This window comes from Bombyx mori, chromosome 28, assembly GCF_030269925.1.
Source record: "Bombyx mori chromosome 28, ASM3026992v2".
NCBI lineage: Eukaryota > Metazoa > Arthropoda > Insecta > Lepidoptera > Bombycidae > Bombyx > Bombyx mori.
The window spans coordinates 5779367-5803179 of record NC_085134.1 but is presented as its reverse complement, the minus strand read 5'-3'; the positions used below and the strand labels follow the sequence as shown (position 1 = coordinate 5803179).

Below are 23813 nucleotides of genomic sequence, written 5' to 3'. Positions count from 1 at the left end.
CCTGACGTGTCTAGCGGTGAGCTCACGGGGCTCAAACCGGAGTGCTGCTAACACTGGCCCTACCAAGACCAGTGCTTCGCAGAATCTACCACCGGATCGGAAACGCAACCCACTGAGAAGATCCAGCGAGAAACTCAGTGGGCGCTTAAGCCTAATAACCTTTGACCGTTCGATTAACTTGCAACCCGCAAGTTGGCTTGAAGGATCAGCTTGCGTGATCCTATCACCACTATGACAATCGAGAACGAGATTTTATATTTACCTGGATCATTTTATCGGAAAGCATACACAGTTTTTTCTGTCGCTCTACGAGAAACTCTAATCTGTGGCAGCTCTCCTTGCGTAACGTTGTAACTGCTTCCAAAGATGTGTTGCCGCTCTGATCAGACAGAGGTACTGCTAGGTTCCTGTAACAAACGAAAATTTACTACAGTCAATTGTCAAAAGTAACAGACGCTATTAAATTGTCATTCTTTTGTCGGCAATTCGGATTCAGTTTCACTCGTCGTGGTCTAAAGGATAAGACGTCCGGTGTATTCGTCTGTAGCGATGCACCGGTGTTCGAATCCCGCAGACGGGTACCAATTTTTGTAATGAAATACGTACTTAACGAATATTCACGATTGAGTTCCACGGTGATGGAATAAAATCGTGTAATAAAAATAAAAACCCGCAAAATTATAATTTGCGTAATTACCGGTGGCAGGACCCCTTGTGAGTCCGCACGGGTAGGTACCACCGCCCTGCCTATTTCTGCCGTGAAGCAGTAATGCGTTTCGATTTGAAGGGTGGGGTAGCCGTTGTAACTATACTGAGACCTTAGAACTCATATCTCAAGGTGGGTGGTGCATTTACGTCGTAGACATCTATGGGCTCCAGTAACCACTTAACACCAGGTGGGCTGTGAGCTCGTCCACACACCAAAGCAATAAAAAAAAAGAAAAAAAACACATAAAATTTTATAAAAGAATCTTAGTACCTTAAGATCTTAATACCTAAAGCATAATGAATAGATAAACGAAACATTCCTTCCAATTTAAAGGGATAGTTTAATGCAGTATAAGACTACGAATTTATCGTGCGTGGATGTCAGCGGATAAACAACAATATTATTATAATTATCAAATGTATGACGTAACAATGGATCGAAAACACAATACGTCGTTTCGCATCAACATTCTTATCTATTACACTGTTTACATGAAGTTAAACACTTGAAAAGCGCGTTTCCTGCCGTACAATACGCCACAGGACGCTTAAGAAACAAACAAGGCTAATTTACTTGTTTTCCTATTCAGCAGCATTGAAGGGTTCCGCGTAACAGAATAACAATGTTAAAAGCCTAGCTTACAGAGTACTTCATACAATAGTGAATAAGGCAATTAGACGGAGACGTCCGCTCTCTACGAGCTCCTCCACTCAAATGACACTCGACGAAAACAAAACTCGCTTACCTACCCTCGCTTTTGTTCTATTTTCGAAAAAAAAAAAAACATTTCTCTATTCAAAAGCCGGCCAATGCGAAGCTTGCTCTGCTTCTACGTTGATTGGCCGACGACCTGAGTGGAAATAACCTCCCGGGTAAATGAGGCGCGCTGTCCTTTTCTGTGCAGTTGTTTTTGGGTATATACGTCTCGTTCTATTTTAGTTTTAATTGCAAGCTTGAGAGGACGTGCAAAGGGTTGCGGGACCTTGAGTGTTGCACGTGTATGGAGGATGGCATTCAACATGTTTCAATGAAGTAGGGATAATTTTGCTATGCAGAAATGAGTACATAAAATGCATCGCTACTCAAACGACTAGTGCTTTACTGATTTCAAACAAATTATATTTTTATAATGCCAAAGAATAATTTAAACGTAATTTACTATTCTCATGGGATACTGAAAACAATATATCAAAAAATATAAATACTCAGATGATTTCCACTAATTTTCTCATCGCGTTTACATTAGCCATGTGTGTTTGTTACTGTTTTAGCCGACTTCAAAAAAAGAAGAAACGGCGGTTTCTTTTGTAACTTCAGAACTTGATTTCATGCGAATTATTTTCGATATTTTTTTGAGAAAAAAATGTTTTGAGACTTTATTTGGAAGCTGGTGCTTCTTATGCAGTTCCATTTGAAATTAATCAAGATCTGTCCGTCTGTTTTTGAGTTATCTATACTAATACTAATATTATCATATGATAAAAAGGAAAGATTTGTTTGTATGTTTGTATTGAATAGGCTCCGAAACTATTGAACCGATTTGAAAAATTCTTTCACTGTTTAGAAGCTACACTATTACCGAGTGACATAGGTTATATCTTTTTTGAAAAAAATTAGGGATCCTTACTAAAACTCCAATAATGTAACCCAAGGTGTAAAAAAGTTAATTAAAATATTATTTACATCGCGTGCCCTGCGAAAACTATTATATATAGTATAAAATATAGATGATAGTATAAAATAATGTACTACGACTTTGTAGAACACATTATTATTTACAAAAAGTGTCGCGACAGCATATTATTATGTCTAACTATTATAGTTATGTCATAATAAGCGTTCTTTTATTTAAAATAATAAAACAACGTCAAATATCGTTGAAATTTTTGTTAAAAACCCGAGCGAAGCCGGAGCTGGCCGCTTGTCTGTAATAAAGCGTATTTAATTGACTTTGACCGAATCTATCGTATTCTTGTTTTGTTCTGTTATTGTTTGTTTTCTTTTTTTTTTCTTTCAATTTCGTAACTTATGAACGAGATAGCTAGACAAACTCATAGTGCACTGATTCCTCAAAATAGAGATAAAAATATTGACCGACCAAACACTGAGCTAACATATTTTATTTATCTTCATTGGAATATTTATTTGTTATTCGCTTAGATGAGTATTGAGCTCAGAGTACGCCGGCTATCGGTTCGCAGAAATAATTAAGTGAATCTCTCTCCTCACATAAAAAACCTACCAAAGATCAAATTCACTACGGCTTTGAAATACTCTGGTCCGTTTTTTTTTTCTAATTATCAACCACAAAGAGATTTAGAGATTCCAACATGAACTGCCACAAAAACTTTTAAAGCTAGTGTGCCATACCTTACAACTTCGCCTATGTGTCTTGCACAATCCGAGTTAAATAAAGTTATTACAATGCTATTATTGTGTCAATAACATAGTATTTCCGTTAGCTACTGCTGTCTACTTAATTACATACAATTGGATGCTTAGAAATTGTATTTTCCATTATGTTTATTTCTCTCTTATATTAAGTATATGGTGGTAGGGCGTTTTTGAGTCCGTACGGGTAGATACCACCACCCTGCCTATTTCTGCCGTGAAGCAGTAATGCGTTTCGGTTTGAAGGGTGGTGCAGACGTTGTTCAGTAAAAACTGAGACTTAGAACTCACGTCTTGAGGAGGGAAGCGACGTTGTTGATGTCGACGGGCTACCAAACACCAAGTGGCCGGTAATCTAGTCCAGCAATCTCAAAAAAAAAAATTGCATACTACCTGACCCGGCAGACTTCGTAGTGCCTCAATCGATAAATAAAAGACCTAAGCTTTTGTCTATACTAATATTATAAAGAGGAAAGATTTGTTTGTTTGTTTGTTTGTTTCGAATAGGCTCCGAAACTACTGGACCGATTTGAAAAATTCTTCTTCCGTTAGAAGCCGACATTGTCCCTGATGAACATAGGCTACTTTTTTTAATAATTTTTTTTAATTTTTTTTTTTTGTTTCATGTGTGTTTTAATGTTTCCGAAGCGAAGCGAGGGCGGGTCGCTAGTATAAAATAAACTTAAAACAAACAAAAGGACTCCGTTCGACGGGGGACACATCAAAGGAAAAACAAAATTGTTTTTTTTTTATTTAATTCCCAGTATTTTCATATTTATCTACCTTTTGAACCTTCTCTGGACTTTCACAAATAATTTAAGACCAAAATTAGCCAAATCGGTCCAGCCGTTCTCGTGTTTTAGCGAGACTAACGAACAGCAATTCTTTTTTATCTCTCTCTCTCTCTCTCTCTCTTCGATCGGTTCCTCACTGCTGAGGATCGTGACTCCGTCCGATTTCGTCAACCAACTGTCTCCATCGATCCCGCCCTGCAGCCCGGTGGAGTGCGTCGCTGATAGGTATCCCCAGTTCCTCCGCTATTTGGTCCGACCATCGTTTGGGATCTCTACCCCTAGGCCTTTTTCCCTCTATTTTACCGGTCACCACAAGGCGTTCCAAATTGCTGGTATCCCTACGTGCAACATGACCAAAATTATTTTTTATATACGTAGATTATTCTAATTTTCTTCGGTTTTTATTATAAATGATTTTCATATTTCACCTCAATCTGTTTTTAGATACACCATATTTTTTATTTTTTTTATAATTTAATGATTACTGGTGGCCCGGAGGCCTTTCCAGTTTCACCAGGACAGGTGGCTCAGCCGGAGGGGTGGGATTTGCTAACAACTACCCGAGCGCCTCCGAAGGAGACCCAACAACTCAAGAGCAACTGCTTCGCGAATGAATCTACTACCGGATCGGAATCGCGACCCGCTTTGAAGATCCGGCGAGGAACTCAGCGGGCTGATGCATGAGTTAGGTTGCACGTCGACCTCTTTGTCGAGTACGGTTACCGGGGTCCCTAAGCCTGCTCCTAGTGTTAGAGCTGAAGGCGTCATATATTTTTCAACAAGTCACGCACGCTTATCCGGCTCCAATTTAGAATACCCTGTGTTATGGGTACCAGAGAGAGCCTGGCATACATACTTATATATGTACATTATAATATCTACACATATAAAAACAAGCACCCAGATAAAGAGCAAACAAACCTGTTCATCGCACAAATGTTTTCCCGATCTGGGAATCGAACCCACGACCCTCGCCGCAACAGAAACAGCCGCTAACTACTGCTTAGTCAAACGCTCAGTTAACGATTTTTTTTTTCTTTTTATTTCACATCGTATTCGATTTTATGAATCACAAATTGCATTCGATCAATCGAATAATTAAGCCCTTTTAACAAATCGCAAATACAATTTAAAACTCCAAATAGAGTAATCGATACTCGGTTTTTTTCTCTTCTTCGGTAAATCGATAAGTTTGGTTCACACGAACGCGTCAATATTTGCTTTTGAAGATTTTTTTTTCTCCGGGTAATTGCCTCGCCTCTTAGGTACGTGCGTAAACGTCTTTACTTTGTAACGGTACTATCGAAAACGTTCAAATATTAATAGAAAAATGCTGCGTTGTGCAAATGACAATATGTATTTATTATGTATATTTTTCAATTATTTATTCTAAGGTCCTCTGTAGTTTAGAGGCGTCTCAGTGGACATTTTTTTATTGTTTAGGAATATAAAACAACTCACTGCCTTCTAGGTGTTCAGACATCAGAGCTTGAAGCCGTCACCAACCTTGAAACATGACCTCGTAATCACAATTGCATTTCGTTACGTCTACCATAATATTGAAACAGGAATGTGGTATTGCTTCGCAATACTAATAGACTGATACTGCTGCCTACCCGTTCGGGCTTATTCTTCTTCTTCTTCTTCCTAGCATTTTCCTGGTCTAGTGCCAGGGTTCGCTTTTTTACTTAAACTCATTCACTTTTCCCGGTCATGGGCATCTTTCTGGATGAGATTATTCTCCTCCATATCCGCTTATTCCTCCTTGCGTCGTATTCCTCATTGCTGAGCATCGTGACCACCCTTTTGTATCACCTTCGCATGCACAATCTTTCTCCATCCATTCTTGTCTCTGGCGGTGTGGATCCGCTTACTATAGGCTCTAAAATATATGTTTTGCTGGTTTGTTATTCATTGCATATACCAATATTACATTGTTATCAGATATAATGTAATGACAATAAAAGAATGCATGATTAAAACCGTAGAAGTGATTATGGCGAATAGCCATTATACAACACAAGATATTTGACAGAGTACTTAATGGTAGGCAGCGGCTTGGCTCTGCCCCTGGTATTGCTGACGTCCATGAGCGACGGTGACCACTTACTATCAGGTGGGCCGTATGCTCGTCTGCCTACAAAGGCAATAAAAAAAAAGAAGCCTGAATCTCGCTTACGACATTTTCAAGATAAGCTCGCATTATACAAGTTCCGAAGAACAACATTTGGACCGTCGGTCTACCGAGCAATATCACCCGTTCGGTGGAAGATATTTCCTTTATCGTATACCTTCCAAACGACCTTAATTAAACATGTGTACCACTCGCGAAAACCGAAGAAAATACTAATCAAATTACTGCAGGATCTTTGGTATACCATAAGAATTCGATTCAACTACGTGTTTAATACATAAATTATCGGGCTCTTCTAGATTTCTATTCATTTGTAAAATAACCGAAGTCAGTTAAAATTTCACAAGCCCATTCTTGTGACTTTGGTATTAGTCACACGCGCCATAGAATCGCGATACCATGCGTTCTCGAAACTGAGATTTTAAGTAACACTGATGATACTACTAGATCTTCCTCTTTCTGTTTACCAGGTAAGGGCAGTTTGCCTCACTCTACCATATACCAAATCACTCTCACTAACCTCATATTCTTAAACACACAATCTAGCTGTTTGTTCTTCGTTTGACTTCTTTCCATCCAGATTTAAATTCATCATTCTTCTAGTTACGTGCATCTTCTATTCACATGCTTAAAATACGCTAACCCCCTAATTATTGACAGTTGCAAGGACTACATTGACACTCTGTGTAATGCATTCGGCATATTTCACACATGGCGAATATATTCGAATTGGTCGATGTATTACTACTATTTGATTCCTCATTAGGCTCGGCTTACGACAATTTAAATGCTATTATTTCCATTGCATTGTACAGTACGAAATTCAAACTATCCAAATTAACATTGAAAAATGGGATATGAGTAATTGTTAGTTCAGTAATTCTTATAAATGGTGTAACATATTACGTATAACATATTTCAAATTTGAAAACTCATACTTTAATATTTGGATTGGTTTTAATTCGTAAACTAAAAACCATTCGAAAAATAATAACATTTCCGATATTATTAATCACAGTAGAAAATTGTATTTAACTATTTTAACTTTAACTTTTGTCAATCCCATATTTGTTGTTTATGTTTTTACATACTTTATTTCTAACGAAGATCACAAAAATCTCATTACAAAGAATAATCTAAACTAGTGGTCCCCTGGTAGTCGAAATTCGACTATAACTAATGGAAATTATAAGTTTGTACACTATTATGATTCTATTGTAAAGGACTATTATACTTCTTTAATCACAGATTTCGTCAAGACTACACTTTAGACAAATATTAATAAAGAGAAAACAATATTTAATATATTATTATTCTCAAGTTGACAGACTATAACTGACAGACTGCAAAGAAAAGTTTGACAATAAACAAATAGTATGCATGCGTGTGTGTGGCAAATACATGGTAGTGTGTGTAATGTTTTCTTTATTGATTTAATGTATCTTTTATGTATTATTTTAAAAAAATATTAGCATTGTGCACTTCTTCTCTATAATCTCTATAAGTGTGGAAAATTTCATACTCCTCCGTCCGCGCAATTTTCGTAAAAAGGGATACAAAGTTTTTGCTTCACGTATTAATATATAGGTATAGATATCTCATTACCTCGCTTCCTATTTAATTGTCAAATTTATATAAGATCCGAACATTGAAGCTTCTAACGTATTTTGGAAAAGAAAACCAGAATAATATCATACGAGTGATGAATGTGTTTTCTTTTGTATCGACTTTCAACTTTTCGAACAAAATCGAGTTCAAATAGTACGAACTACGATCAGTTCCGAGTACTCACCTAGGAAGACTTTGTCCGTCTTTTGATATGAAACACCACAACAGAACGCGGTTAAACCAAACGGGAATTCATGAATGCATACTCCATCTTTTATGGGAGTTCTTTTAAGGCATACAAGAATTAAGTTTCTCTACATGTTGGCGAGAAAGAGGAGTTAAGCAAGTGGTGTGCGAAATAAATTATTGTTTTATTTTTCCTTCCAAATTATACTTTAAAATAGCTGACCCGGCAGACTTCGTAGGGCCTCATCGAGAAATAAAATACCTAAACTTTTGTATAAAATAAACTTAAAACAAACAAAAGGATTCCGTTCGACGGGGGACACATCAAAGGAAAAACAAAATTGTTATTATTATTTAATTCTGAGCGTTTTCATATTTATCTACCTTTTAAACTTCCTCTGGACTTCCACAAATAGTTCAAGACCAAAATTAGCCAAATCGGTCCAGCCGTTCTAGAGTTTTAGCGAGACTAACGAACAGCAATCCATTTTTATATATATAGATACATAGATAATGGCCGCGACGATGCACAGCTACACAGGTGTCGTGCCGGTCGTGCGTAAGGTTGTGGCGAGAGAAGTGAGTAGTAGTACTCCTTGACCGATGTTGTTTTTTTTTTGGTAGTTATTTCGCTGATATTTAGTCCCTGGAGCCTATGAAAGTGATGCTATTAGACTTGGGGTCCGAATTTAATCCCGTAGACGCAACCCACTGATTTCCTCGCCGGGTCATCTCACTAGGTCGCGATTCCGATTCAGTGGTAGAATCTAAAGCACTGTTCTCGCTAGAGCCAATGTTAACAAATTCTCTCAGGTTGAATCAAATGAGTTCACCTACCAACCGCAGCGTAGTTGGAATAGCCCCTTAGGTTACCAGCGGGTAGGTAGGGGGGGAAAAAGTATTACCACAATTTACTTATGTATATATTTATGTACGTAAATAAATTACCAAAAAATTAAATTTTAAAAAGTTAAATGCGTAAACACTTTTGGTCCTTTTCTGATATTAATAATATTTGATTCTGATTTTAGTGGCAAATTCTTTTTTTTTTCAAAGGTTTAGGCATCTTACGCTACTTCTGTATACTTATGTCGTATACCGTTAACTATGATAACATATTACTAAAGCTAGTCGTGAAAATAGTTCCATTAGTTCCATATATCTTCAATGCTGGATACATAATCGATATAATATCTGCTACTTCAATGTATTTAGATGCGTCATACAATAATTGGTCAACATACAAGATTCTTAATAGAAAACCGATTCTACTACTAAAGCACGTTAAATACCTATCAAAGTTTTAGCTTGTCTTTAACTGCGGCGTCACTTTCGTTATTCCAGTTACTCCGTCCACAACAATGTTCTCCGAACAATCTAGATTGTTACGTAACTTTTTTTTGAACTCCGGGAAACTGAACCCTGAAGATTGCACTAACACATTCTAACATCTCAATACATCAGGAGCCGCGCTATGTGCACACCACTTTAGGCATTAGAGCATAGAGCTTAAGAAACACATTAGCATACGTGTTTACGTTAGGAATTTTTCACACATAGTTGCGAACTGAGCTATAAACATTCAGACGTTAAAGGGTATGTACACTCGAAAGCAATATGATTTGTTAGAAATTAAAATGGACGGCTGTTTGATAAGAATACACCGTTGTTCGAACTTTAGAACTTGCGTGACAGAAACCTAAACAAGACTTCATAGTTTAAGTTTTAGGAAGCGGTAATGGACAAATTTTACTAATAGAATGTACTCCAAAGAGGTAGCGTGGGTAGGCCTCCCACAAGGGGGACCGACGACCTATTGAGGCTTACGGGGAACCGCCAGACGCAAGTAGCGCAGGACTAATCTTTGTGGCGAGGTTTGGGGAAGGCCTATGTTCAACAGTGGACGTCTGTGGGCTGATAGAATAGAAAAGATGGTAAAATCTTTCACCGACACGTATTTGCGCAGGAGACCGATCTTTAACCCATGCATAAGCCCGCTGAGTTTCTCGCCGGATCTTGTCAGCGGGTCGCGATTCCGATCCGGTAGTAGATTCATTCGCGAAGCAGCTACTCTTGAGTTGTTAGGTCTCCTTCGGAGGCGCTCGGTTAGCTGTTAGCTAATCTCACCCCACCTAACTGAATTTTTGCTCGCCCACCTGTCCTGGTGAAACTGGAAAAGCCTCCGGGCCACTAGTAATCCTTTAATCATAAAAAAGGTAGACCGACAACCAAAAGTATTGTTTTTAATACTTGGACTGGTGAACGATCTCTCTTCCCAGCTATTGTTAAACGGCTACTGGAGGCTGATAACAACGTAAAATATGATTGTATCTCTCCCTCAAACGGTATTTTGACGGAGTCACTTACTCATCTCCCGTCAGCTCACGATTACTAACCAGATATTGGACACGTCTTATCTTAAATCGGATAAGACAAGAATAACATGGTTACAATGTAATTAGCCTAATTATTGTTATCTCACAGGAAGGGAATGTCGACACAGTCACGATAAACGTTGATGCGACTAGAAAGATTTAAATCAAAATATTCCTGGTAACTATGCGAGAATAAATACAGCTGGAGCGGTAGTTGGCGCCTCTGACTGCCGCACCAAGGGTCCTGGGTTCGATTCCCACTACGGGCGTGATGAACAAGTCCGCTCGCTTTTTGTCTGTAATTATCTATATTTAAAGGTTTAATATCAGGCGTATATTAAGCCTCTGGTTCCTCATACTATAAGGCATAGGGAATCCTAATTCCTGGTTTCTCGGTATTATTATTATAAAAACCACCTTAAATATTTTGGATAGTTAGTTGTCCTAATTGAAGAGCGACTCTCGAACAATTCCGTTAGAGAAAACGACCGCCTAAACGTTAGCTCTATTGCAGAAACATTGAAAGTTTGGAGATTAACGACAAACGGAAGATCTGTGGAGCGTGTGAAATAGCTCGGCAGACCAACGGTCCAAATGTTGTTGTAACTTATCATGAAAATGTCGTTAGCGAGATTCAGGCATTAGTCAAATGTCTCACCATCTATTTTAAGTATGAATGGTTTTACGAATTTATATAAATGTTTGCAGCCTATATGTATTATTATTAATGGAATGTTAACTATGAATGTGGAAGGATATAGAGGAAGAGGTAGACCTAAGAAGAAATGAATGGATTGCGTGAAAGACGATATGTGTAAGAGGGGAGTGAACGAAGAAATGGTTTATGATAGAGAAGTATGGAAGGAGAAAACATGTTGCGCCGACCCCAGGTTACTTGGAGAAGGCCAGAAGATAATGATGATGGATGTACTATTATTAATCTAAGGACTTTTGGATAAAAGAAGGGTCACAATATCGAACAGCTGATGGCGACAGGCAAGGCATAGGCAAACGTCCTTAAGGCCGCAATCTCACGACCTACGTTGCGATGCCTATACGCTCCCGTGTAGCCTATTGATCCCCGGTAAGCTGTGACAAAATTCAACCTATGTCTATGTCATAAAGAAACCTACGTAAAAAATACAAAAACGATACTTCACATCCTCCGATTTTTATTTAAGGTCGACCGAAGAAGACATGGATGGAGTGTGTGAATAACGATATGAGAGAGAGAGGAGTGAGTGTTGAGATGACGGCAGATAGAAGAGAATGGAAGAGAAAAATTTGCTGTGCCGACCACACCTAGTAGGATAAGGTGGAGAAAAAAAAATATATATATATATATTGACTAATAACAATTAATATCTTCTCATAAACGTTTTAAAGACTAATTTTTTCCGAATTGCGTATTCCCAAAAAACTGTAAAATGTTGTCGAACGAAGAATATTAAAATATATTTCATTCGTATGTACATTACCGGTAGTTGAGAATTTCCCTAATTCGTCATTACATAGTGACTCATTGACATGTCACCCTTTTGACTTATCGAAAGCGTATTTAAACAAGACACGTAACACAGAAGTGGCAATGTATAAGCCTTGAATCTAATTTTTAGTTTAAGCTGAGCAATTTATAGAACTTTGCAATGAGCAATCATATTAAAATGACAGATTCCAAATTGAAATGTATGATTTTGTTTATTTTTAATTGTAACAGTACTTATGGCCAGACTAAGTATAAAATATGTCGGCGCAAATATGACTATTTACCTACTTATCCTACCTACCTACGATCGCGTCAATCATAATTGTAAATAGACATGCTTTAACAAAAACCGACTTCAAATAGAAAAAAAAAGATATTCCAAAACAAATTAATATACACTATAAAACAATAATCATCGAAATCGGTTGGAGTGATATTGAGATACTCATCTATTTGTCGCGCATGTACTTAATGCAAATTTAAGACTTATATGGTTTTCTCGTGGATACCATTATCAGAACTGGACTAAATTGAAATGGGACTACATGGAAAGCGTTGGCTTTCTAATAGAAAAAGAATCACCAAAATCGATTCACCCAGTCAAAAGTTATGAGGTAATTTGTTATTGCATAAAAAAAACATACAGTCGAATTGAGAACCTCCTCCTTTTTTGGAGTCGGTTAAAAATAAATACTCCGTACTTGCTGTCTTAACGATTCGAATACTACACTCTTCTAGACGCGAAACAAGAACTCTACAATATCATGCCATAACATTAAAAGTAATAAAACTGTGTAACAATGAATAGCTTATAGAAAACGCGATGGGCTCGTTAAAACGTGTTTACTGCTTTCATAAACCAACATTATATTGGAGGCAGTACAGCGTCGTTGTGCCTTGCGTTTCATGTTGTCATAACAATATGGGATTTGATGGTTCTGTTATGTATTATACAATGGAACGTTACGCGGTTCGATATAAAGTGCACTAAGCTTTTAGATTCGATTCGTAAAATGTAACAATAGCTAAATAATTAAATAATCGTAATTTGTACACTAAATAAGCGTAAGACTCGCCTAAGAGAGTCCTTAGACATCACGATAACTAAAGATTTTCAAAGTGCATAACCTTCTTTTCTATCCAATTCTTCTCAAAGTTAAAGCGATATCAAAGGGTGAAAAGGTGTTTGGTCTAAGCGACATTTTAGCAACTTTGCAGTAGAGACATTTACAGCTTAAAATTTGGAAAAAGTAACATAACAAAAAAATTCCCACTGAATCACTCGCCGGTTCTTCTCAGTGGGTCGCGTTTCCGATCCGGTAGTAGATTCTGCGAAGCACCTAGCTCTTGCTAGGGCCAGTGCTCTTCCGACACTTCCGGTTTGGGCCCCGTGAGCTCACCTACACGTTAAGGCGAAGCTGAAATAGCCTCTCAAGGCTATCAGCATAGGTAGAAAAAAAAAGACACTTCAATTAGGTAAACATAATTGCCCGAGGGACCTGGGCGGGCCCCCCGGCGCGCACTTTGCGTGGCCGGGGGCTCCGTCTGTGGGGGAGTTTTGCTGGACTTCCACCGGGCGCGTCCGTAGGTGGCGGATAACGGGATCCTCTGGGAACAGTCCCACTCCCAGGGGTATCGTCCGGTCTTTTTCGTTGCAAGGATTTCTAGGTGTTAGGTAGGTAGGCTAGGTGTAGGAGTAGGGTAGCCTAGTTAGGCTTTGCAACGAAAGAGATCGGATGACGCGGACCAAAACCAGCAGGGGGAGTTGCGGGCTCTCCACGCCCTTCACTCGCTGAAGGGTGTTCCTCCTGGAGACGCTCGGGCTCCCTCTCTTGTCCCCTTTCTTCCCCCTTTTTTTGTTTTTCTTCGGGTCACGTCCGACCTGTTTCGGACGTAACCCATGGGTGGTGGTGGGCCACTTTTGGCCTGCCCTTCGATGGAGAAGTGAGCCGGCGTTGCTTACGCATCTTCCGGCCGCTGGTCGCCATGTCCCCGGCTTCGGCTACAGGGGCACGCCCTCCAGAGGGGGGTACCGGTATACCGGCGTGGCTTCGTCGTTGCTGCTCTTTTGAGCGTCGGGCGGTGGTCTGCCGTGTTGCTCGTTGCACTCGGCGGGCCGCCGGCCAACCCGTAATCCTCACCGCGTGGGGGACGGGGGCCGCTGCCGCGAGGCACGGGGCCGCGAGGACGTAAACCTCTTTAAAAAATGCCCCAATCCTAAGCTCTGGTGCCCGGCGATGGGATGAATGGCTGGAGGGAGTCCAGTCCCGAGGGTACCAACCAGACCCCAGGGGACCGACCCCTGGTTAATAAAAAAGGAAACAAATATGAAATGGCATCTGTGAGAAAAGTAATACCCCAGGAGGGTACCTCCCGCTCCGCGGGGGGAGAATCCCTCCGTGCGGTCGAGCGATCGGCCGCACGCTGCCCCACCGTTTCTGGGGGGGGCACACACTGTCACGCAGAAGGGGGCGACAGCACGGGTCGCGTAAGGGACAGGGTCCCCACCGTGCGCCTCGAGCGCTGCGAGAGCCTTATCTCGCTCTACTCGGCGCGGAGCTCCGCGAGGGGCGACGCATCCAGTGGGCGGGAGACACCGGCGCTGTTCACCGACACTCGACAGCGGACTCGGCGGAAGCGGAAGTCGGCCCGACGGCCGGCGTCCTCCGCTCCGTCTGACTCGTCCGAGGGTGAGCCTGCCAGCGCCAAATATATGGCGTTGGCGGAAGGGCCGGCGACTGCTGCGGCGTCGCCCGCCACCGGCTTCGAAAAAAGTTCCTCTTGCGGACTGGACGCTGCCTCCTCGGCGCAGTCCAGGGCCGCCTGCCGTGAGGCCCGGGAAAAATCAGAGATTGGAGTGGTTCAGCGCCTAGAGCGCTCCCTAACGGAGGTGGGTCCCTCTGACCCCCTCCGTGCATTCGAGGTGGTCGGAAAATTAGTTTCCGCAGTCGCCACAAAATCCGGCGGGGGACTCAAGGGTGATTATGTGCGGGCCCTAAAATCTGGAGCGGCCACTCTTGAAGAGAGATTGCAGGACGTAGTGAACCGCACCACAACCACGGAGACGGAAGGCTTGCGGCAAGAAGTAGCCCTGCAGCACGCCCGCCTTGAGCAACTGGCGGAGGAAAATGGCCGACTTCGGGCGGAGAACGGACAGTTCCGCGTCGACATGGCCGAGTTGAGGACCATGGTGGCCGACCTTATAGAGCGGCAACGCAGCTCGGCCCCTGTCCCTCCTCCGCCCGAAGCGGAAGGCCTCACTGAGGTCGAGCAGCTGAGGCGGCAGGTCCTCATCCAGGAAGCACGAAGCTCCAAGGTGGAGCGTGCGAGGCCGCCCCTCGCTCACGAGGCGAAGGGAAGTGCGCCTGTGCCAGCACCCCGCAGGACTATGCAACCCGCTGTTAGGACCTACAGCGGTAAGAAAATAATTACACCCGCGCGAACTCCTGCTGCGACTGCACCAACACCCGCAGCTGTGGGGGCACCAACATCAACAGCCCCCCCGAAGAAATCGGCATCCGCTCCTGCGCCGCCCCAGCCTGCGAAGGCGGGGCCCGGCAGGAGCCGGACCAAGAAGAAGGGGGGCATCAACGCTGCGAAACCGGCCCCGACTCCCCAGCCCCGCCCGCTGCCCCCGGCTCCTGCCACTATGGAAGAGGCATGGACAACGGTAGTGCGGCGTGGGCCCAAAAAGGTGGCGGCGCCTGTCGCGCCGCGCCCCAAGCCCGCCCCTGCGGCCGCCGCTCCCCGCCAAGAGGGTCGAGCGGAGCCGAGGGGCCGAAATGGACGAAGGAGGCCGCGCGCCCCGCGGTCGGCTGCAGTGGTAGTGGAGCTGCTGCCGGCCGGCAAAGAAAAAGGCATCACCTACCACGAGGTGATGACCCAGGCGCGCGGCGGCGTGGATGTGGACGCCCTCGGCGTGGAGGGGGGCATCAAGGTCCGGCAGACGGCCAACGGGGCACGTCTCATAGAGTGCCCCGGCCCCAACACAAACGCCGCGGCCGAAAAATTGGCGGCCCGGCTGAGGGAGATCCTGCCGGACCCCGAGGTGGTGCGCATCGCGCGGCCCGTGAAGATGGGGGAAGTAAAAATCACGGGCCTCGACGAGTGCGCCACGAAAGAGGAGGTCGCCGCGGCCATCGCGTCGCAGGGCAACTGCGCCCTCGCCGACGTCAAAGTTGGGGAGCTCCGGGCGACGTACTCCGGAACCCGGACGGCGTGGGCGCGTTGCCCGGTAGTAACGGCGAACCTCCTGGCCACCCCTCCACAGGGTCGGCCTTCGGACAGCCCTGGATGGCTGCGCGTGGGCTGGGTAGTGGCCCACGTGCAACTGCAGGAGAGCAGGCCGTGGCGTTGTCTTCGGTGCTTCGGCACCGGCCACGGCCTCGCCAAGTGCCCCTCGACCGTGGACCGCAGCGATCTGTGTTTCCGCTGCGGCCAACCGGGGCACAAGGCAGCCTCCTGCACCACAGCCGCGCCGCACTGCGTCTTGTGCGACGCGGCTAAAAGGAAGGCCGACCACCGGGCCGGGGGCCCGGCGTGTAAGTCCGCCCCCTCCTCTACCAAAACGAGGAGGGGCGGCAAGAAAAATAAAAAGAAGGAGAGGCCGGCTGCAATAAGGGCAGCCGGCGAGTCAGTTCCCGCCGCGGCACCAGACGAGCCGCAGGGCGGGACAGACGAGGGAGCGATGGACGTAGCCCCGTAATGGGTTGCGTCCACCGCTTCCTCCAGTGCAATTTGAACCACTCCGCCAGGGCACAGGATCTCCTCGTCCACACCATGGCGGAGTGGTCAATCGACGTCGCTGTCGCCGCGGAGCCGTACTTCGTCCCCACCGACCAGGACTGCTGGATAGGGGACGTCGACGGCTCCGTGGCCATTGTGTTGAGACATTCCGCGGCGTTACCCCCCTTGGATATGGTGGCCAGGGGACCCGGGTACGTCGCGGCTAGGATCGACGGGACCGTCGTGATCGGGGCGTACTTTTCTCCGAACAGGAGCCTCGCCGAGTTCGAGCGGTTTCTGGGCGGGCTCGAGGCGCTTTTGCACCGCCTCGGGTCCCGCCCTGTCATCGTCGCGGGGGACTTCAATGCCAAGTGCACGGCTTGGGGTTCCCCCCGCACGGATGCGAGAGGCGAGGCCCTTTCGGAGTGGGCGATCGCGACCGGCCTCTGCCTCCTAAACAGAGGCACGGTCGCGACTTGCGTGCGGTGGAACGGGCAATCTCACGTGGACGTGACGTTCGCGTCCCCGTCCGCCGTGCGCCGCACCCGCGGCTGGCGCGTACTCGAGGGGGCGGAGACGCTCTCGGACCACAGATACGTCCGATTCGAGCTCTCCGCCTCCTCCTTGTCGTCGTCGTCAGCCGCGGGCGCCCGCGGTGAGGAGGAGCTCCCGCAAGGTGCGCCCCGTTCGTTCCCCAGGTGGGCCTTGAAACGAATGAACAAGGAGTTGCTGATGGAGGCGGCCGCTGTTGCTGCGTGGGCGCCAAAACCCGCGCGGCTCGCGGACGTGGATGCGGAGGTCGACTGGTTCCGGGGCACCATGGCAAACATTTGTGATGCCGCCATGCCCCGGGTCGGCCCCCGAGCACCACGTGGGGGTGCGTTCTGGTGGTCGCCCGAGATCGCGAGACTCCGTGAGGAGTGCGTGAGGGCGCGCCGCCGGAGCGCACGCCACTGCCGCCGCCGTCGTCGCGACGCTACGTTCGCGGAGACGGCGGCCCGGCTGCACGCTGACTGTCGTCAAAAGCAGACGGCGTTGCAGCTGGCCATCGGCGAGGCCAAGAAGCAGAGCATGAAGACTCTCCTGGAGTCGCTCGACGAAGATCCCTGGGGGCGCCCATACAAGATGGTTCGCAGGAAACTGCAGCCGTGGGCGCTCCCGGTGACCGAGCGGCTCCAGCCTCGGCAGCTGCGGGAAATAGTTTCCGCGCTTTTCCCGCCAGCAGCGGGGGGAGACTTTGAGCCCCCCCAGATGGACGCCACGTGGGGCACGCCTCCGCGTCGCCCCAGCGTTCCCGCTGCCGAGGAGCCCCCTCCCCCTATCACGGGGGCGGAGATCCATGCGGCCGTGTCCAGAATGAGAGCGAAGGACGCGGCCCCCGGCCCTGACGGTGTTCACGGCCGGGTCTGGAGCTTGGCCTTCGAGGCCCTAGGGGACCGGCTCGGGGGGCTTTTCGAAGCGTGCCTCGAGTCGGGACGGTTCCCGTCGAAATGGAAGACGGGCAGACTGGTCCTTCTGCGGAAGGACGGGCGCCCCGCGGACTCACCCGCGGGCTATCGCCCCATCGTGTTGCTGGACGAAGCGGGCAAGATGCTTGAGAGGATCGTCGCGGCCCGCATCGTCCGGCACCTGACCGAGACGGGTCCTGATCTTTCGGCGGAGCAATACGGCTTCAGAGAGGGCCGCTCGACGATCGACGCGATTCTACGCGTGCGGGCCCTCTCCGACGAAGCCGTATCCCGGGGCGGGGTGGCGATGGCGTTGTCCTTAGATGTAAGGAACGCCTTTAACACCCTGCCCTGGTCGGTGATCGCGGGGGCGCTGGAGTATCACGGCGTCCCCGCATACCTCCGCCGACTGATCGGCTCCTACCTCGAGGGCAGGTCGATCCAGTGCATCGGACACGGTGGGGCGATGTACCGCTTCCCCGTCGAGCGCGGTGTTCCGCAGGGGTCCGTCCTGGGCCCCCTGCTGTGGAACATCGGCTACGACTGGGTCCTGCGGGGCGTCATTCGGGGACCCCTCCCCGGGCTCAGCGTAATTTGTTACGCTGACGACACGTTGGTCGTAGCTCCGGGGAGGGACTACCGGGAGTCTGCCCGTCTGGCGTGCGCAGGCGTGGCACACGTCGTCACCAGGATCCGACGGTTGGGGCTCGAGGTGGCGCTCGACAAAACCCAGGCCCTGTTATTTCACGGGCCGGGACGAGCGCCGCCTCTGGGTGCCCACCTCGTGATCGGAGGCGTCCGCGTCGGGGTCGGGGTGACCGGTCTTCGGTACCTCGGCCTCGAACTGGACGGTCGATGGAACTTCCGCGCTCACTTTGAGAAGTTGGGCCCTCGGCTGATGGCAACGGCCGGCTCTTTGAGCCGGCTCCTTCCAAACGTCGGGGGTCCCGATCAGGTGGCGCGCCGCCTCTACATGGGGGTGGTGCGGTCGATGGCACTATACGGGGCTCCCGTATGGTGCCACGCCCTGACCCGCAAGAACGTCGCGGCGCTGCGACGTCCGCAGCGCGCGATCGCGGTCAGGGCGATCCGAGGATACCGCACCGTCTCCTTCGAGGCGGCGTGCTTGCTCGCCGGGGCGCCACCCTGGGACCTGGAGGCGGAGGCGCTCGCTGCCGATTACCGGTGGCGTAGCGACCTTCGCTCTAGGGGGGAAGGGCGCCCCGGCGAAGGTGTAGTTCGAGCGCGGAGGCTCCACTCTCGGCGGTCCGTGCTGGAGGCGTGGTCTCGCCGCTTGGCGGACCCGTCGGCCGGCCTCCGTACCGTCGAGGCGGTCCGTCCGGTCCTCGCGGACTGGGTGGGCCGCGACCGCGGATGCCTCACCTTCCGGCTGACGCAGATGTTGACCGGCCATGGGTGTTTTGGCCGGTACCTCTTTAAGATAGCCGGAAGGGAACCGACGGCGCAGTGCCACCACTGCGCGGACCGCGACGAGGAAGACACAGCGGAACACACGCTGGCGCGTTGCTCTGGATTCGACGAGCAACGCGCCGCCCTCGTCGCGGTCATTGGAGAGGACCTCTCGCTGCCGCGCGTCGTGGCTACGATGCTCGGCAGCGACGCGTCCTGGAAGGCGATGCTCGACTTCTGCGAGTCCACCATCTCGCAGAAGGAGGCGGCGGAGCGAGAGAGGGAGAGCTCTTCCCTTTCCGCACCGATCCGTCGCCGTCGAGCCGGGGGCCGGAGGCGGGAATACGCCCGTACGTCCCGGCCCCTGTAGGTGGCGGCCTCTCCCCGGTGAAGGTCAAGGGGCGACCTGAGGGGGTGAGGCCGCGCGGCGCGCTACCAGCACTCTAGCGCGCTGCCGTGGAGTGAATAGAGCGACCGGTCGACGGTGTATCGCGTCCCGACCCGGCAGGCTGGTTCTGGTCCAGCGGGGTATTCCGGGACACCAGCGGCACCGTCTGGGCGGCCCGACGGGCTGCCGTACCGAGACGGCCGACGTTTCAGAGCCTTCGATTCGCCTCGAAGGCTCCGTCGGCTGGGCGTCCTTGGGGTGAGCCGCGCCGTCTGGTTGTAGTGTTGACCGCGGTAGCCCCCCTACCTCATCCGGGTTCTGACCTCGGAGGGGATCGGACGTCGGGTGTAAGAGTGCAGAGGAGTCGTTTAGTGGGTGGGCTCTAAAATCCTTGGGCCCGCGGTCTGCTCACAACACCATGCAGATCGTTGAGTCTCACATACCCCGCGCGCCCCTTTTGCGCGGGGACCTCGTAGGAGGTTCGGCCCTCTACCCGAAAAAAAAAAAAAAAAAAGGTAAACATAATTGAAGTTCAATTAAAAACATCGAACTTTTGATGTTAATGCCAAAGAAAACGCATCTTTATAATTATGAAGATAAAGGTCGCGTACTAAACCAAATAGCCAAACCAAATTGCCTTTCACCCCTCAATATAGCGAAGCGGTAGTAAAATCGTCACTATATTATTATGTGCGTAGGCCATATAAAACGTATCTAACAGCCTAATATAGTTACAGTCTCCTCAAAAGGAAGTTCATCTAATAAGGAGATACAAGTAACATATATCGGAAAACAATATTCATTTCACTTCATTTCATTTCAAACTTCATTTCATCCCTAATCTCTTTACCTGAAATTTTTTCATCAAACGTGGTGGATTCGAAGGAAATTATAGTATTTGACTCCAAAGCAATCATTTTCATAGCCTCTTGGACCATACTTTTTTTTCCTACCTAAGCTAAGCTAAGGGAAACCACGTCAGCGTTGTCGGGCTAGTAAGTGAGCTCACGGGCTCAAACCTGACGATGTTGCTAACACGAACCCTAGCAAGAATCGTGCTTCACAGAATCTACCACCGGATCGGAAACGCGACCCACTGAGAAGATCCAGCGAGAAACTCAATGGCCTATGGACCCTTTTGCTTTTGACGACATTAAAACAAAAAGAAGTTTGATTAGTTCCCATACATTTATATCTAAAATCTTATTAAACGCTAAAATAGCACGTGCTTAATAAATCAACATATTAATTAAGCTTTTATTGTACGCGCATTATCTACAATTAACAACGATTCAGAATTCAAAATAACAATAACGAGGCCACACAGACTGTTATAATTACACATACAGCGTAATATTAAACGTGATGATTTAGTTTTATTGCCATAAATAAAGAGGGAAGTTAGTTAGAGCGTTATAACGAATAGCAGATATTTAATAACGGTTATACGAAATTCAATAGTTAGCTTTTTTTTATGATTGAAAGATTACTGGTGGCCCAGAGCCCTTTCGTGCTTCACCAGGACTGGTGAGCGAGCAAAGGCTCAGCCAGGAGGGGTGGGTTTAGATAACAACTGCCGGAGCGCCTCCGAAGGAGACCTAACAACTCAAGAGGAACTGCTTTGCGAATGAATCTACTACCGGATCGGAATCGCGACCCGCTGAGAAGATCCGGCGAGAAACTCAGCGGGCTGATACATGGATTAGGTTGCACATCCACCTCTTTGCCGAGTTCGACGAGTACGGTTACCGGGGTCCCTAAGCCAGCTCCTAGTGTTAAGAGCTGAAGACGTCAAAATGTTAGCTTTGATTGCGATAGGCTTTAGTTTGCGAATATTACCAGCTATTGGTATTCGCTACATAAAAAATATGGTATAGATTATCAACCGCTGCCGTGAAGCGTTTTTATCAGTAGCCAGGAATAGCCCGACTAGTTGACTTTATTTGCTCATGTCATACGTAAAACAGCAACGGCACTTCAATCTAGATCCAGATGGCACTCTATCTCGCTCTGTATAAACTTAGCTTGACTGCGATAACAGAAAATGAAATATATTCAAAATAATTAAAGCTTGGACATCATGTTTCAAGGTGGAAGTCATATTGTGATATTTATGGATCCCGGTAACTATAGTTATTTAATACCAGATAAACATGATATTGTCTATAGACAGAGAGGCGTGAGCACAAAACATTAGGGACCCTTTGATCTTTCAACACTACACAGCGCGGCAATCAAAGCAACCAACAATCTTATTTTATCACACAATATTCAGAAAAGGAACCTATAATTTAACGTATTCGTTCGTGAACAAATTGATATTAATGCGTTGTAAACAATGATTACTTGCCTATTGTAACCTAATAACAATGTATTCTCGTAAATTTTAGAGAATTTATATCTTCGGTCTCTGGTATCGATAGGTTAGTCCACAGTTCTAACTGCGTCATTATAGACAAGTAATTTTAAATGTGAAATGGAAATTAAAGCATCTAATCTAGTTTTATAGTGAGTTTTTTTTATGATTGAGGGATTACTGGTGGCCTGGAAGTCTTTCCAGCTTCGCCAGGACAGGTGGGCGAGCAAAAGCTCAGCCAAGTGGAGTGGGATTTGCTAACAGCTGCCCGTGCGCCTCTAGAGGAGATTTAACAACTCGAGAGTAGCTGCTTCGTACCCATGCATTAGCTCGCTGAGTTTCTCGCCGGATCTTCTCAGCGGGTCGCGATTCCGATCCGGTAGTAGATTCATTCGCGAAGCAGCTACTCTTGAGCTGTTAGGTCTCCTTCGGAGGCGCGCGGGCAGCTGTTAGCAAATCCCACTCCACTTGGCTGAGCTTTTGCTCGCCCACCTGTCCTGGTGAAATTGGAAAGGCCTCCGGGCCATCAGTAATCCTACAATCATAAAAAAAAGTAATCCTTCAATCATAAAAAAAAAAAAGTAGCTGCTTCGCGAATGAATCTACTACCGGATCGGAACCGTGACCCGCTGAGAAGATCCGGCGAGAAATTCGGCGGGCTATACATATACTCGTACAAAGAGAAGTTGGAACTTAGTGTTTCTTAACTTAGTACTTAAATACATTAGTATTTCATTCCATTTTCGATTGGTGATTTTCTTATTGCTTGAATGAACTAGTTCACGACTCACCTCGTGTTATGCTGTTACAAGGGTCCATTAGACATGAGCCCGTATTAGAAATGGGCAGAATGACCTGGCAAGCTATACGGCCATACCATCAGTAATCTATATATATATATATATAAAAATGAATTGCTGTACGTTAGTCTCGCTAAAACTCGAGAACGGCTGAACCGATTTTGCTAATTTTGGTCTTGAATTATTCGTGGAAGTCCAGAGAAGGTTTAAAAGGTGAATAAATATGAAAATGCTCGGAATTATATAAAAACAAACAATTTTGTTTTTCCTTTGATGTGTCCCCCGTCGGTCTTTTAATTATCGATTGAGGCACTACGAAGTCTGCCGGGTCAGACAAACAAAAGGAGTCCGTTTGAAGGGGAACACATTAAAGCAAAAACAAAATGGTTATTTTCATGTAATTCCGGGCATTTTCATATTTATCTACCTTTTAAACCTTCTCTGGACTTCCGCAAATAATTCAAGACCAAAATTAGCCAAATCGATCCAGCCGTTCTCGATTTTTAGCGAGACTAACGAACAGCAATTCATTTATATATATATAGATTATTATTATACTTAAGGTACTAAGTAAACTGATTTAATGTTCAAGTTCTCAACTTCCAGTTAATAACATGACCCCAACAATTAAATCGGACAATGGGAATGAACGCTTTTAAGCTACGAATTCTGAAATCGGATCTTTTCAACATCCATCATAATTTGACAAGGGGAAGTTCATTATTGAATTTTGTTCAGTTTATTTGCTATTATTATTTCGTGCTTCGTGTAGTCAGGGTTCCGTGGATTAACAGTGGATTTTTGAAACATGAAGAAATATAATAATTGCATCGTAGCGTGGAAGACCATATCTTATATATTTAAACGAGCAATTCTTGTAAAAAATTATACATATATAATCTGAATCCTGGAAAGGGCTCCAACGATTTTCATAAAATTTAGTATACAGGGGATTTCGGGGGCGATAAATCGATCTAGCTACGATTTATTTTCAGAAAGTGTT

At 46.3% G+C, this 23813-nt stretch overlaps 1 protein-coding gene across 2 annotated transcripts in view; it reads right to left on the bottom strand.

The window, feature by feature from the left end:
- The window catches only part of LOC101735411 (protein Wnt-4), a 115018-nt gene that overhangs the window by 16062 nt on the left and 75143 nt on the right, over positions 1-23813 (bottom strand). For both annotated transcript variants that reach the window (XM_021353625.3, XM_021353626.3), the window contains exon 2: positions 263-407. In XM_021353625.3, coding sequence (XP_021209300.1) covers positions 263-407 — 145 coding nt within the window. The remainder of the gene's footprint in view (positions 1-262; positions 408-23813) is intronic.